This window comes from Schistocerca gregaria, chromosome 9, assembly GCF_023897955.1.
Source record: "Schistocerca gregaria isolate iqSchGreg1 chromosome 9, iqSchGreg1.2, whole genome shotgun sequence".
In the NCBI taxonomy this organism is placed as follows: Eukaryota; Metazoa; Arthropoda; class Insecta; order Orthoptera; family Acrididae; genus Schistocerca; species Schistocerca gregaria.
The window spans coordinates 142,248,146-142,260,395 of record NC_064928.1 but is presented as its reverse complement, the minus strand read 5'-3'; the positions used below and the strand labels follow the sequence as shown (position 1 = coordinate 142,260,395).

General features: G+C 39.9%; 1 protein-coding gene across 1 annotated transcript in view; it reads right to left on the bottom strand.

The window, feature by feature from the left end:
- LOC126291714 (symplekin-like) overlaps positions 1 to 12,250 on the bottom strand; it is a 135,145-nt gene that overhangs the window by 9,107 nt on the left and 113,788 nt on the right. The window contains exon 18 of the mRNA XM_049985370.1: positions 11,042 to 11,229. Coding sequence (XP_049841327.1) covers positions 11,042 to 11,229 — 188 coding nt within the window. The remainder of the gene's footprint in view (positions 1 to 11,041; positions 11,230 to 12,250) is intronic.

Sequence of the window (12,250 nt, the reverse complement as noted above, 5' to 3'; positions counted from 1 at the left end):
GTTTGATGCGGCCCGCCACGAATTCCTTTCCTGTGCTAACCTCTTCATCTCAGAGTAGCACTTGCAACCCACGTACTCAATTATTTGCTTGACGTATTCCAATCTCTGTCTTCCTCTACAGTTTTTGCCCTCTACAGCTCCCTCTAGTACCATGGAAGTCATTCCCTCATGTCTTAGCAGATGTCCTATCATCCTGTCCCTTCTCCTTATCAGTGTTTTCCACATATTCCTTTCCTCTCCGATTCTGTGTAGAACCTCCTCATTCCTTACCATATCAGTCCACCTAATTTTCAACATTCGTCTATAGCACCACATCTCAAATGCTTCGATTCTCTTCTGTTCTGGTTTTCCCCACAGTCCATGTTTCACTACGATACTACCATACAATGCTGTACTCCAGACGTACATCCTCAGAAATTTCTTCCTCAAATTAAGGCCGGTATTTGATATTAGTAGACTTCTCTTGGCCAGAAATGCCTTTTTTGCCATAGTGAGTCTGCTTTTGATGTTCTCCTTGCTCCGTCCGTCATTGGTTATTTTACTGCCTACGTAGCAGAATTCATTGACTTCGTGACCATCAATCCTTATGTTAAGTTTCTCGCTGTTCTCATTTCTACTACTTCTCATTACCTTCGTCTTTCTCTGATTTACTCTCAAACCATACTGTGTACTCAGTAGACTGTTCATTCCGTTCAGCACATCATTTAATTCTTCTTCACTTTCACTCAGGATAGCAATGTCATCAGCGAATCGTATCATTGATATCCTTTCACCTTGTATTTTAATTCCACTCCTGAACCTTTCTTTTATTTCCATCATTGCTTCCTCGATTTACAGATTGAAGAGTAGGGGCGAAAGGCTACAGCCTTGTCTTACACCCTTCTTAATATGAGCACTTCGTTCTTGATCGTCCACTCTTATTATTCCCTCTTGGTTGTTATACATATTGTATATGACCCGTCTCTCCCTATAGCTTACCCCTACTTTTTTCAGAATCTCGAACAGCTTGCACCATTTTATATTGTCGAACACTTTTTCCAGGTCGACAAATCCTATGAACGTGTCTTGATTTTTCTTTAGCCTTGTTTCCATTATTAGCCGTAACGTCAGAATTGCCTCTCTCGTGCCTTTACCTTTCCTAAAGCCGAACCGATCGTCACCTAGCGCATTCTCAATTTTCTTTTCCATTCTTCTGTATATTATTCTTGTAAGCAGCTTCGATGCATGAGCTGTTAAGCTGATTGTGCGATAATTCTCGCACTTGTCAGCTCTTGCCGTCTTCGGAATTGTGTGGATCATGCTTTTCCGAAAGTCAGATGGTATGTCGCCAGACTCATATATTCTACACACCAACGTGAATAGTCGTTTTGTTGCCACTTCCCCTAATGATTTTAGAAATTCTGATGGAATGTTATCTATCCCTTCTGCCTTATTTGACCGTAAGTCCTCCAGAGCTCTTTGAAATTCCGATTCTAATACTGGATCCCCTATCTCTTCTAAATCGACTCCTGTTTCTTCTTCTATCACATCAGACAAATCTTCACCCTCATAGAGGCTTTCAATGTATTCTTTGCACCTATCTGCTCTCTCCTCTGCATTTAACAGTGGAATTCCCGTTGCACTCTTAATGTTACCACTGTTGCTTTTAATGTCACCAAAGATTGCTTTGACTTTCCTGTATGCTGAGTCTGTCCTTCCGACAATCATATCTTTTTCGATGTCTTCACATTTTTCCTGCAGCCATTTCATCTTAGCTTCCCTGCGCTTCCTATTTATTTCATTCCTCAGCGACTTGTATTTCTGTATTCCTGATTTCCCAGGAACATGTTTGTACTTCCTCCTTTCATCTATCAACTGAAGTATTTCTTCTGTTACCCATGGTTTCTTCGCAGCTACCTTCTTTGTACCTATGTTTTCCTTCCCAACTTCTGTGATGGACCTTTTTAGAGACGTCCATTCCAACTGTGTTGCCTACTGCACTATTCCTTATTGCTGTATCTATAGCGTTAGAGAACTTCAAACGTATCTTGTCATTCCTTAGAACTTCCGTATCCCACTTCTTAGCGTATTGATTCTTCCTGACTAATGTCAGGAACTTCAGCCTACTCTTCATCACTACTATATTGTGACCTGAGTCTATATCTGCTCCTGGGTACGCCTTACAATCCAGTATCTGATTTCGGAATCTCTGTCTGACCATGATGTAATCTAATTGAAATCTTCCCGTATCTCCCGGCCTTTTCCCAGTATACCTCCTCCTCTTGCGATTCTTGAACAGGGTATTCGCTATTACTAGCTGAAACTTGTTACAGAACTCAATTAGTCTTTCTCCTCTTTCATTCCTTGTCCCAAGCCCATATTCTCTTGTAACCTTTTCTTCTACTCCTTCCCCTATAACTACATTCCAGTCGCCCATGACTATTAGATTTTCGTCCCCCTTTACATACTGCATTACCCTTTCAATATCCTCATACATTTTCTCTATCTGTTCATCTTCAGCTTGCGACGTCGGCATGTATACCTGAACTATCGTTGTCGGTGTTGGTCTGCTGTCGATTCAGATTAGAACAACCCGGTCACTGAACTGTTCACAGTAACACACCCTCTGCCCTACCTTCCTATTCATAACGAACCCTACACCTGTTATACCATTTTCTGCAGCTGTTGATATTACCCGATACTCATCTGACCAGAAATCCTTGTCTTCCTTCCACTTCACTTCACTGACCCCTACTACATCTAGATTGAGCCTTTGCATTTCCCTTTTCAGATTTTTTGTTTTCCCTAATACGTTCAAGCTTCTGACATTCCACGCCCCAACTCGTAGAACATTATCCTTTCGATGATTATTCAATCTTTTTCTCATGGTAACCTCCCCATTGGCAGTCCCCTCCCAGAGATCCAAATGGGGGACTATTCCGGAATCTTTTGCCAATGGAGAGATCATCATGACACTTCTTCAACTACAAGCCACATGTCCTGTGGATACACATTACGTGTCTTTAATGCAGTGGTTTCCATTGCCTTCTGCATCCTCATGTTGTCAATCATTGCTGATTCTTCCACCTTTAGGGGCAATTTCAAACCCCTAGGACAAGAGTGTGCCCTGAACCTCTATCCGCTCCTCTGCCCTCTTTGACAAGGCCGTTGGCAGAATGAGGCTGACTTCTTATGCCGGAAGTCTTCGGCCGCCAATGCTGATTATTTATCAAAATTTAGGCAGTGGCGGGGATCGAACCCGGGACCGAAGACGTTTTGATTATGAATCAAAGACGCTACCCCTAGACCAAGGGTACTTGTACTATAGTCTGATTTAAAGTAGTTGTCACTTGACGTTTGCACTGCGAAGTTGTGGCGTTGTCACGTCAAGCACTGGCTGCAGGCAGCCGCCTCAGCGCATAGCTACCCCCGGCGATAGAATATCGTTTTAAAGCCTGTATCTTCTACAAAAAGAAAGTAAAATATTTCAAACCCACATATGATATATATCTCTACAATGTCTCTCAATCTGTCAAATATCTATTCTTAATTTTAATTAGGACAAGAGTTACGTTAACTTGTTTGAAACCATTTAAATTCTCGATTTCGCAAACAGCTTCTAACTTATCACGTCATTACTGAAAAACTATTGGTGTCACAGGAAAATATTTTTTTTCCATTCATTAACAAAATAATGCACTCAGCACAGAACCCTTAAAAGTTTTTGTAGTGCATAATGTTTCTTGTATATAACTTTGAAAAACAGCATTTTTAAGCAACCCTTTCAGTACTGAACTCGAAACAAGTGTGACGTTTAAAATCTCTATCTCCTATAAATAGTATGTAAATATTTTGAAATTTATGTACAGTATCGGTCTCAGTGGTATCTCTAAGCAAATAAAATATCTTTTCTTAATTTTAGTTAGGGCTGTTGTTACATTAACTATAGAAGTGTGAGAAATTTTCGCGACCGGAAAAGTTTTCTTCTTTAGATTGCAAATCTCGAAAACTATTACACACATTGAATAACATCTTGGTGTATATACAAAATGAAATACAATTAAAATTCAGTCTAACTTACCGTAAGGAGATGATGAGAGCTGGACAAACAGAATTTCTTAGTCTCACAACAAGAATAAGAATTAATCGAAATAAATTCACAAACACACTATTTAATGGCAGTAAGTACACTACACACTAATCAGACAATGCGAAAACACCGCTTAATTCAGAATCAGAGTCAGTGGAACTATCAGTCTCGCTGCTCGTATTGACAGATATAATCAAGTCTTCAACACTTTGTTGTAAGATACCTTCATTGTTCCATGCGTCCTGTATCACTCCTTTCACGTGATGCACTACCTTCTGCCAGTCTTCCGATGTCACAATTTCAACTGTCTCTTTCAAAAGGCGTTCCATTTTGGTTAATGTGAATTTCTTATTTTCTGCAGCAATATGCCGCTTAACCTGAGCCCAAATCAGCTCTATTGCGTTGAAATGGCAATGGTAAGGAGGCAATCTGAGCACATTTCCAGGGGCAGATGTGGACTCTGACTACAACTGATTGGTTATGAACTGTAGATTAAAACTGAAGAAACTGCAAAAAGGTGGGAATTTAAGGAGATGGGACCTGGATAAGCTGAAAGAACCTGAGGTTGTACAGAGTTTCAGGGAGAGCATAAGGGAACAACTGACAGGAATGGGGAAAAAAAGTACAGTAGAAGAAGAATGGGTAGCTCTGAGGGACGAAGTAGTGAAGGCAGCAGAGGATCAAGTAGGTAAAAAGACGAGAGCTGCTAGAAATCCTTGGGTAACAGAAGAAATATTGAACTTAATTGATGAAAGGAGAAAATATAACAATGCAGTAAATGAAGCAGGCAAAAAGGAATACAGACATGTCAAAAATGAGATCGACAGGAAGTGCAAAATGGCTAAGCAGGGATGGCTTGAGGACAAATGTAAAGATATAGAGGCTTACCTCTCTAAGAGTAAGATAGATACTGCCTACAGGAAAATTAAAGAGACCTTTGGAGATAAGAGAACCACTTGTGTGAATATCAAGAGCTCAGATGGAAACCCAGTTCTAAGCAAAGAAGGGAAAGCAGAAAGGTTGAAGGAGTATATAGAGGATCTATACAAGGGCGATATTCTTGAGGACAATATTATGGAAATGGAGGAGGATGTAGATGAGGATGAAATGGGAGATACGATACTGCGTGAAGAGTTTGACAGAGCACTGAAAGACCCAAGTCGAAAAACAAGGCCCCGGTAGTAGACAACATTCCATTAGAACTACTGATTGCCTTGGGAGAGCCAGTGCTGACAAAACTCTACCATCTGGTGAGCAAGATGTATGAGACAGACGGAATACCCTCAGACTTCAAGAAGAATATAATAATTCCAATCCCAAAGAAAGCAGGTGTTGTCAGATGTGAAAATTACCGAACTACCTTGAAAGGAGGATATAAGATGAACATCAACAAAAGCAAAACGAGGATAATGGAATGTGGTTGAATTAAGTCGGGTGATGCTGAGGGAATTAGATTAGGAAACGAGACACTTAAAGTAGTAAAGGAGATTTGCTATTTGGGGAGCAAAATAACTGATGATGGTCAAAGTAGAGAAGATATAAAATGTAGACTGGTAATGGCAATGAAAGCGTTTCTGAAGAAGAGAACTTTGTTAACATCGAGTATATATTTAAGTGTCAGGAAGTCGTTTCTGAAAGTATTTGTATGGAGTGTAGCCGTGTATGGAAGTGAAACATGGACGATAAATAGTTTGGGCAAGAAGAGAATAGAACCTTTCAAAATGTTGTGCTACAGAAAAATGCTGAAGATTAGATGGGTAGATCACATGACTATTGATGAAGTACTGAATAGAATTGGGGAGAAGAGTATGTGGCACAACTTGACAAAAAGAAGGGACCAGTTAGTAGGACATGTTCTGAGGCATCAAGGGATCACAAATTTAGCATTGGAGGGCAGCGTGGAGGGTAAAAATCGTAGAGGGAGACCAAGAGATGAATACACTAAGCAGATTCGGAAGTATGTGGGTTGCAGTAAGTACTGGGAGATGAAGAAGCTTGCACAGGATAGAGTAGCATGGAGAGCTGCATCAAACCAGTTTCAGGACTGAAGACCACAACAACAACAGCAACAGCAGACAATTTGGAATGAAACCTTTTGAATTTCCAGCATGTGCTACAATTATCCTTTATCCTCTACGGATCAGAGCTGCCATACTTCTGCTGATGGTACCGTCTGTCCAGCCTTTTATTAAACTGTGTCCTGCATTCACCCACGTTTCATCAAGCCAAACAATATCATCAAAATTTGACCCCACTAATTCTCTAAGAAAGCGGCATCGCCAGGCTGCAATATCTAGGCGTTCCATTAGTAACGTTCTGCCAGAGATGGATTTATAGCGGAATCCTAACATTTTCACGACTCGTAGCAAACACTATTTACTACCCTGAAACAGGTAAGTCGCTGTGAGGGTAGCATGTAGTTTTCTGAGTGTTGGATACTCCTTCCTCGAATAGAATGCGTATATTTGATTACGAATGCCATCTTCCTGAAAAGAGTCTAGTTTTGTGACCCTCTTCTCCAGCCACCTCTTTTTCCCAGGTGTCTCCAATTTAGATGAGTCACTTGAGCCTTCTTTCGTGAATTTCTCCTTGCAGATTCTTATTACTGATCGTTCGCTAACTTGCAGAGCAGCTGCAGTTCGCTGCACCACCTTATCCAAAGGAACGAGAGGCCCTCCTGCATCCCTCACTCTCTCAAAATACTCCCTTACGGAGCGCCTGACTGAGTATAACGACGCCATGTCCGCCACTTTTTGGAGGTTTCCGAGAAGTGTGCAGCCTCAGCCTCCCTCTCTTGCGACTGCTTTCATCAGACATCGTAAACACGCAAAGCTACAAGTCACTCAAATCTCTCACCCGCACGGCTCGCTGCGGACTGGCTGGCACAATGCCTTAGTCAGCTCACCAGAGCAGAGCGGCAACAAAGTGGCAGCCGACAGCACCGGCTGCCATTGGTTTATTGGTGGCGAGAGCCCTGCAGCACGTTGCCTGTCAAGTGAAAACTACTTTAAATCAGACTATAGGTATATACAGCGACAAAGGAAAAAAAATTCCAGATTTCCTGGTTAAAAAAATTCAAGATTTCCTGGTTAAAAAATACACTTTTTCCTAGGTGAAAACACACTAAAACCGTGTTAAGTGACAGTGTACTTTCCCTCCGAATCATGAAACTTATCAGTTCTCTGAATGATTAAGGTTTTATACACCGGTGTGGAACCTCCCGCCACTTTAGGAAACAAACCCCAGAAGAAGGGGGGGGGGGATGATGATAATAATAATAATAATAATAATAATAATAATAATAATAATAATAATGGAAATATTGCTGATTTACAACAACATTTACGCTGTATATTTTTGTATTATGAAAGTATATACAGTATAACCCCGCTTTTACGTTCCCGGAATTAACCTTCTCCCGCTGTTTACGACATTTTTTTATCGGGCCTGTCAAATTTCCTATGCCCACAATGTTAATTTGCACCTGATTTTGTGTCAACATATTTATAGTTTTCCCGCAATTTACGCATTACAAAAAAAATGACACTAGCACAATATTGGCTGTGCAGCAGTGTTTTCAAATGTTACGTGTTTAAGTTTCTTGACACCAGGGCACCCTACTCAGCTGATTTAAACCAGTAAACATTTAAAAGTTGGAACAATTCGTGCCGTATCTCCTGCTGCTGCGAAGCTTTACTTGGCATGTTGGCTGATGTGAGAAACTCGTTCAAATTAAGATACCAGGACCAATCACAACCATTTCCAAACTCACTCTACTGCACAAACACAGTTTTGTGTTTGTTGTGATCATCGTGTCACCTTTGTCAAACCATATTTAGCATGTTTCGGCGTATGGCCACTTGGAGCGCTAGTTTACACTGTCATTCACTTTGATTTGCTCAAATGTTTTTGGTTTAAACACCGCACCGGTTACGTATTTAATTCATGCTGAGCAAAACGTGTTTCGACAATTTGTTCTTGGTGTCAAGTGCAGTATTATATATGTATTTTTTGTGATGTTACACAAACAAACAATTTGAGTGATAGTTTGTGTGAGTGTGTGGTTTTCTACATGACTGATGAGGCACAGTACCTGATAACCTCAAAAAGACGACTACTGTGGAAGAGACGAAGATTAACACATATTCAAACGCCATAAAAAAAACACTTATTTACATATTTGCATTCGACAAGGAGAAAAAATTCTCAAAATGTGTTGTACTAAGCATGAAAAAATATGTAACTAGTGCAGTATTTCATTATTTAAATACTGAATGACAGCTGCAGGCTTTCAAAATCATAGGATGTGACATATGAAATTAAGTCAAACATTCCTACTTTTCAGGCAGTTATCAGTTTCAGTTACATCAGCGGTTTTTATTTGATAATAAACTTTCATTAGATAATAAACAAATTCCCTGACAAGTCTTTTGAAGACATTTATGTACGTATAACATACACAAAGTGCAAGGGAGTATCCTACATATAACTTTTACAGTTTAAAACATTTTTCCCACATTTTACACCATATTTCTGAAGTCCCTTCAAAAGTGTAAAAGCAAGGTTTCACTGTAGTCGAATTCCACCAAACACAGAACATTAGTTTCCAAAGCATTGAAATCGAGATTGTGATGCGCTTTGTAAGCCAATCATAGCCCATGTCACGTGATCTCGACAGCCGATGACAGCAGATACTCCCCACATTTATATGGGTCTCCCAAAACTCGATTTCGTAAACTGATCTCCCAATACCGCTTCTGGGGGGCCATGTAAACACTTCACTTCAAAATCGATTCTGGCAAACTGCTTCTGGTTGCGGGCTTCCCAATTCCGCAATCTATTTTTGCTCACATGCAGCCGGTGTTGGAATGTGCATGGGCTGTCAGGTTTTGTATTGTTTTTAAAAAAATTTTGGCTAATACTGATGGAGTGACTTTTTGTACAGTGAAGTATAAGTAGAAATATTAAAGTAATGCTGTTTCAGGTTGTACGCATGGCCAAGAGAAAAAATTCCTGGATAAGAATGCACTACACCCCCCCCCCCCTCCCCCCCGTGAAAATACCCTTCTTCCAAGTGAAAAATACATTTTTTCCAGGATAAGTGACCGTATACTTTCCATTGTTCCACTGGAGCTAAAAAAATATCAATCCTTTGATTGGTAAAGGTTTTATACACCAGTGTGAAACTTCAGAGAATGAAAAGCTCAGCAAATAGTTTTGGAAGGCTCTGTGATGTGCAGCAACATCTTCACATTACAATACACTGCATATTTTTGTATTAATATTATGAAAGTACAGATTTGAAACAGCACGTTGGTTTCTGAAGTATTGAAGTCAAGACTGAAATGCACTAATGTCATGTGATCTCGCCAGCTAATGACAGCAGATATTCAGAGCATACAACATGTGACGTAGCCAGTCAACAGCAACATCACTGTTAAGTGGTGTGAAGACACAACAGGAAAAGTTTATGGTTAGTTAAGCTTTCACTTATAATACTGGTCTTGAATATTAATAAGCTACAATAAAATCTAAGCTTTCACTTATAATATTATCTTTTTTGCATGTGTTATGCTTCAAGATACATCAAACAAATGTGCCAGTAAAATTTTAAATAATGACATTCATGTCTGGTCTTCTGGGCTCTTAGTTCTTAGTGGCTAGTCCTCAATGTGTTAAGTTTTAAATGAGAGATTTAAGCAATCATCCAACATTCTCACACGTAAAATAATTCATTCTGAAACTAAAGCTTCTCAAAGCACCATTTGCAATATTTTCCGCAACCTGTTAGAAATAGCTTCGTTTCAGCAGTGCTCGAGCGTGCCAGAAAACAGGCATTACTGTGCGTGGGCAACTATGACAATGTAGGAAGCCCATACGTTCATACATAATAGCATTAAGAGATCTTACATGACGTCATAAAAGAAATAGGATACTCCAAGCGCATTGCTATTTCTTAACCAACAAAAATGCATAATTCAGCTAAAAGCGCAAATTCGTATGTCCAGATTCATAATGAAGTGGGGCCCCAACCTGATATTAAGCTTTTCAGTGTTATTTTTGGGATGTAAATTTTCTTGGAGTACCAATACTGTATTATCTCATGTTTAGTTCTTTATTATAGCATACCTGCCAGACAATGAAAATGTGGACTCAAAATTCAGTGAACAGTTAAAACTAGCCAATAATGTGGAATGAAACACTTTGTTTCTAATAAATTGACTACCTGTGGGGAAAAGATTAATAAAAGCCACCTTTATTTAGCAAACTGACAAAAATAACTTCATTGTTCTGCAAACTGCCTGACTGCCAAAAATGTGGAAGTAAAATAAAATCAGAAAACAAACTAATAACACATGTTAGCCATCCGTAATTATGCGAATGTATTTTACTTCGCTTGATAGCTCCCAACCACAGAAATCTGTTTATTTTTCATTTGATGTGAGAAGTGTAAACGAAGAGGAAACAGCAGAATCACTAAATGTAAACACTGCTTACGTGGTGGCTAATCCCTCCACACTGCAACCCAGACTGCTAGGCGCACGTACAAATCTAACAATTTGGCTGTGCCAGAAAAATTTTTCCGGGTCGCATCTGGCTGCTTGTTGCTACTGCTGATACAGGTAAACTCACAGTTCAAGTAGCCAGAGGTGGGAGAAGGTACTGCCCACGCAACTCAACTGCGCATGCGCTAAAGTCCGCACAACTGCTCAGATGAATTTAATGTCAACAGGTATGACGTCACACTCATTGGTAGCAGTTTTTGTTATGAGGTATTCCATAGTCTTCGTCCTAAAGGCTTTGACACATTTTGCTGTTTATCAGTTCTTACCAGTCAAAATAACAAAAATTTTACTTAAGACTAAAAAAATGAAAAATTTCCGGGTTTTTCCCGGTTGTACTGGAGCATATAGAGCCTGTTGCACAGTACGACGATACACAATACTGTTCCTCACAGTATCACATGTTTACCTGCTTTAGGATTAGTCTCTGCAGGATGTTCATAACGAAACCAATGAGACGAGGATACAGGGACAGTGACTGTATGACAGTCCTCATCAGCAACGTGGGAAGTGGAGTCATTTCCATAAGATGCTGCAGTACTACTGCCAGAACTTCTTGGCTGTAGGCTTGCTTCTCTGAGAAGCACAATGAGGTAGCTGCAAAACAAAGAGACAGATGTCAAGGAAACTTTGTGGGACCCACAAACTGCACACTAGTATGAAAGTATTACATAGAAAGTGAAGGATAGATGTCACAAGGAGAACATTTAATGTTCCATGCTCATGTTTTGTATATGCATAATAAAAGGAGAGATGAAGACTCAGTTACCACCTAAAGTAAATAGTATGAATTTTTCTTACAATAGAATGCAGCCTCCACATTAACAAATGGCCAGCTTACAGATAATATGAAACTTCTTTCTTACATAAGTGTTTGTTTTCCCCAAACCTTACCCCCTTACCTCCCCTCCCAGGGGACAGAAAAATGTTACTGCAGACTGGTAAACATGATCTCAAAGGATAGAGCCATAAAGAAATTGGTCATGTCGATTATTGATCCTGCAGAAGACCTTCAAAATATTCCACATCCCACATTTTATGTTATTTTACAGTGACAGTGCCAATCATCTGGCATTTCTTGTTATCTGGTAAGATAGAAAATATGACTAGCTGGCGAGAAGGGCTATTATTGTAATTTTTTTAACCCTTTTCAGTCTGTTCACTCTCTACAGCGAAGATCTATACATAACCTGTCTGGTCACGTCAGCTTTTCATGTTAACAGGTTTCTCAATAGCCAATGGTATCACATCGGTCAAATGAAAATCTGCATGCTTCTGTCAGAAATGTGGACAGAAGCCTGAGGGCAGCAAAACAGTGAGGAATTATTTTGTCTTCCAATGTTGGTTCTTTTCTTTCATGCACAACGAATCATGGCAAATTGTATGGAGAAATGTTTCAAATTGTGTGTGGTCAGCAGTGTGACAACATCGCTTTAAGTAGCACAGCGCAGTACAGACCCCCATTTTATCAAATGATGTTCACGAGTGATTGCTCGACCATTTCCCAGGCCAACAGATCACCACATGTAATCCACAAAAGTGGCCCGTTTCCAGTCTGCACCTAATATCTTCTGCCTTTTTCCTGCAGGAATGGGCAAAGGTGAACTAACATAAAATG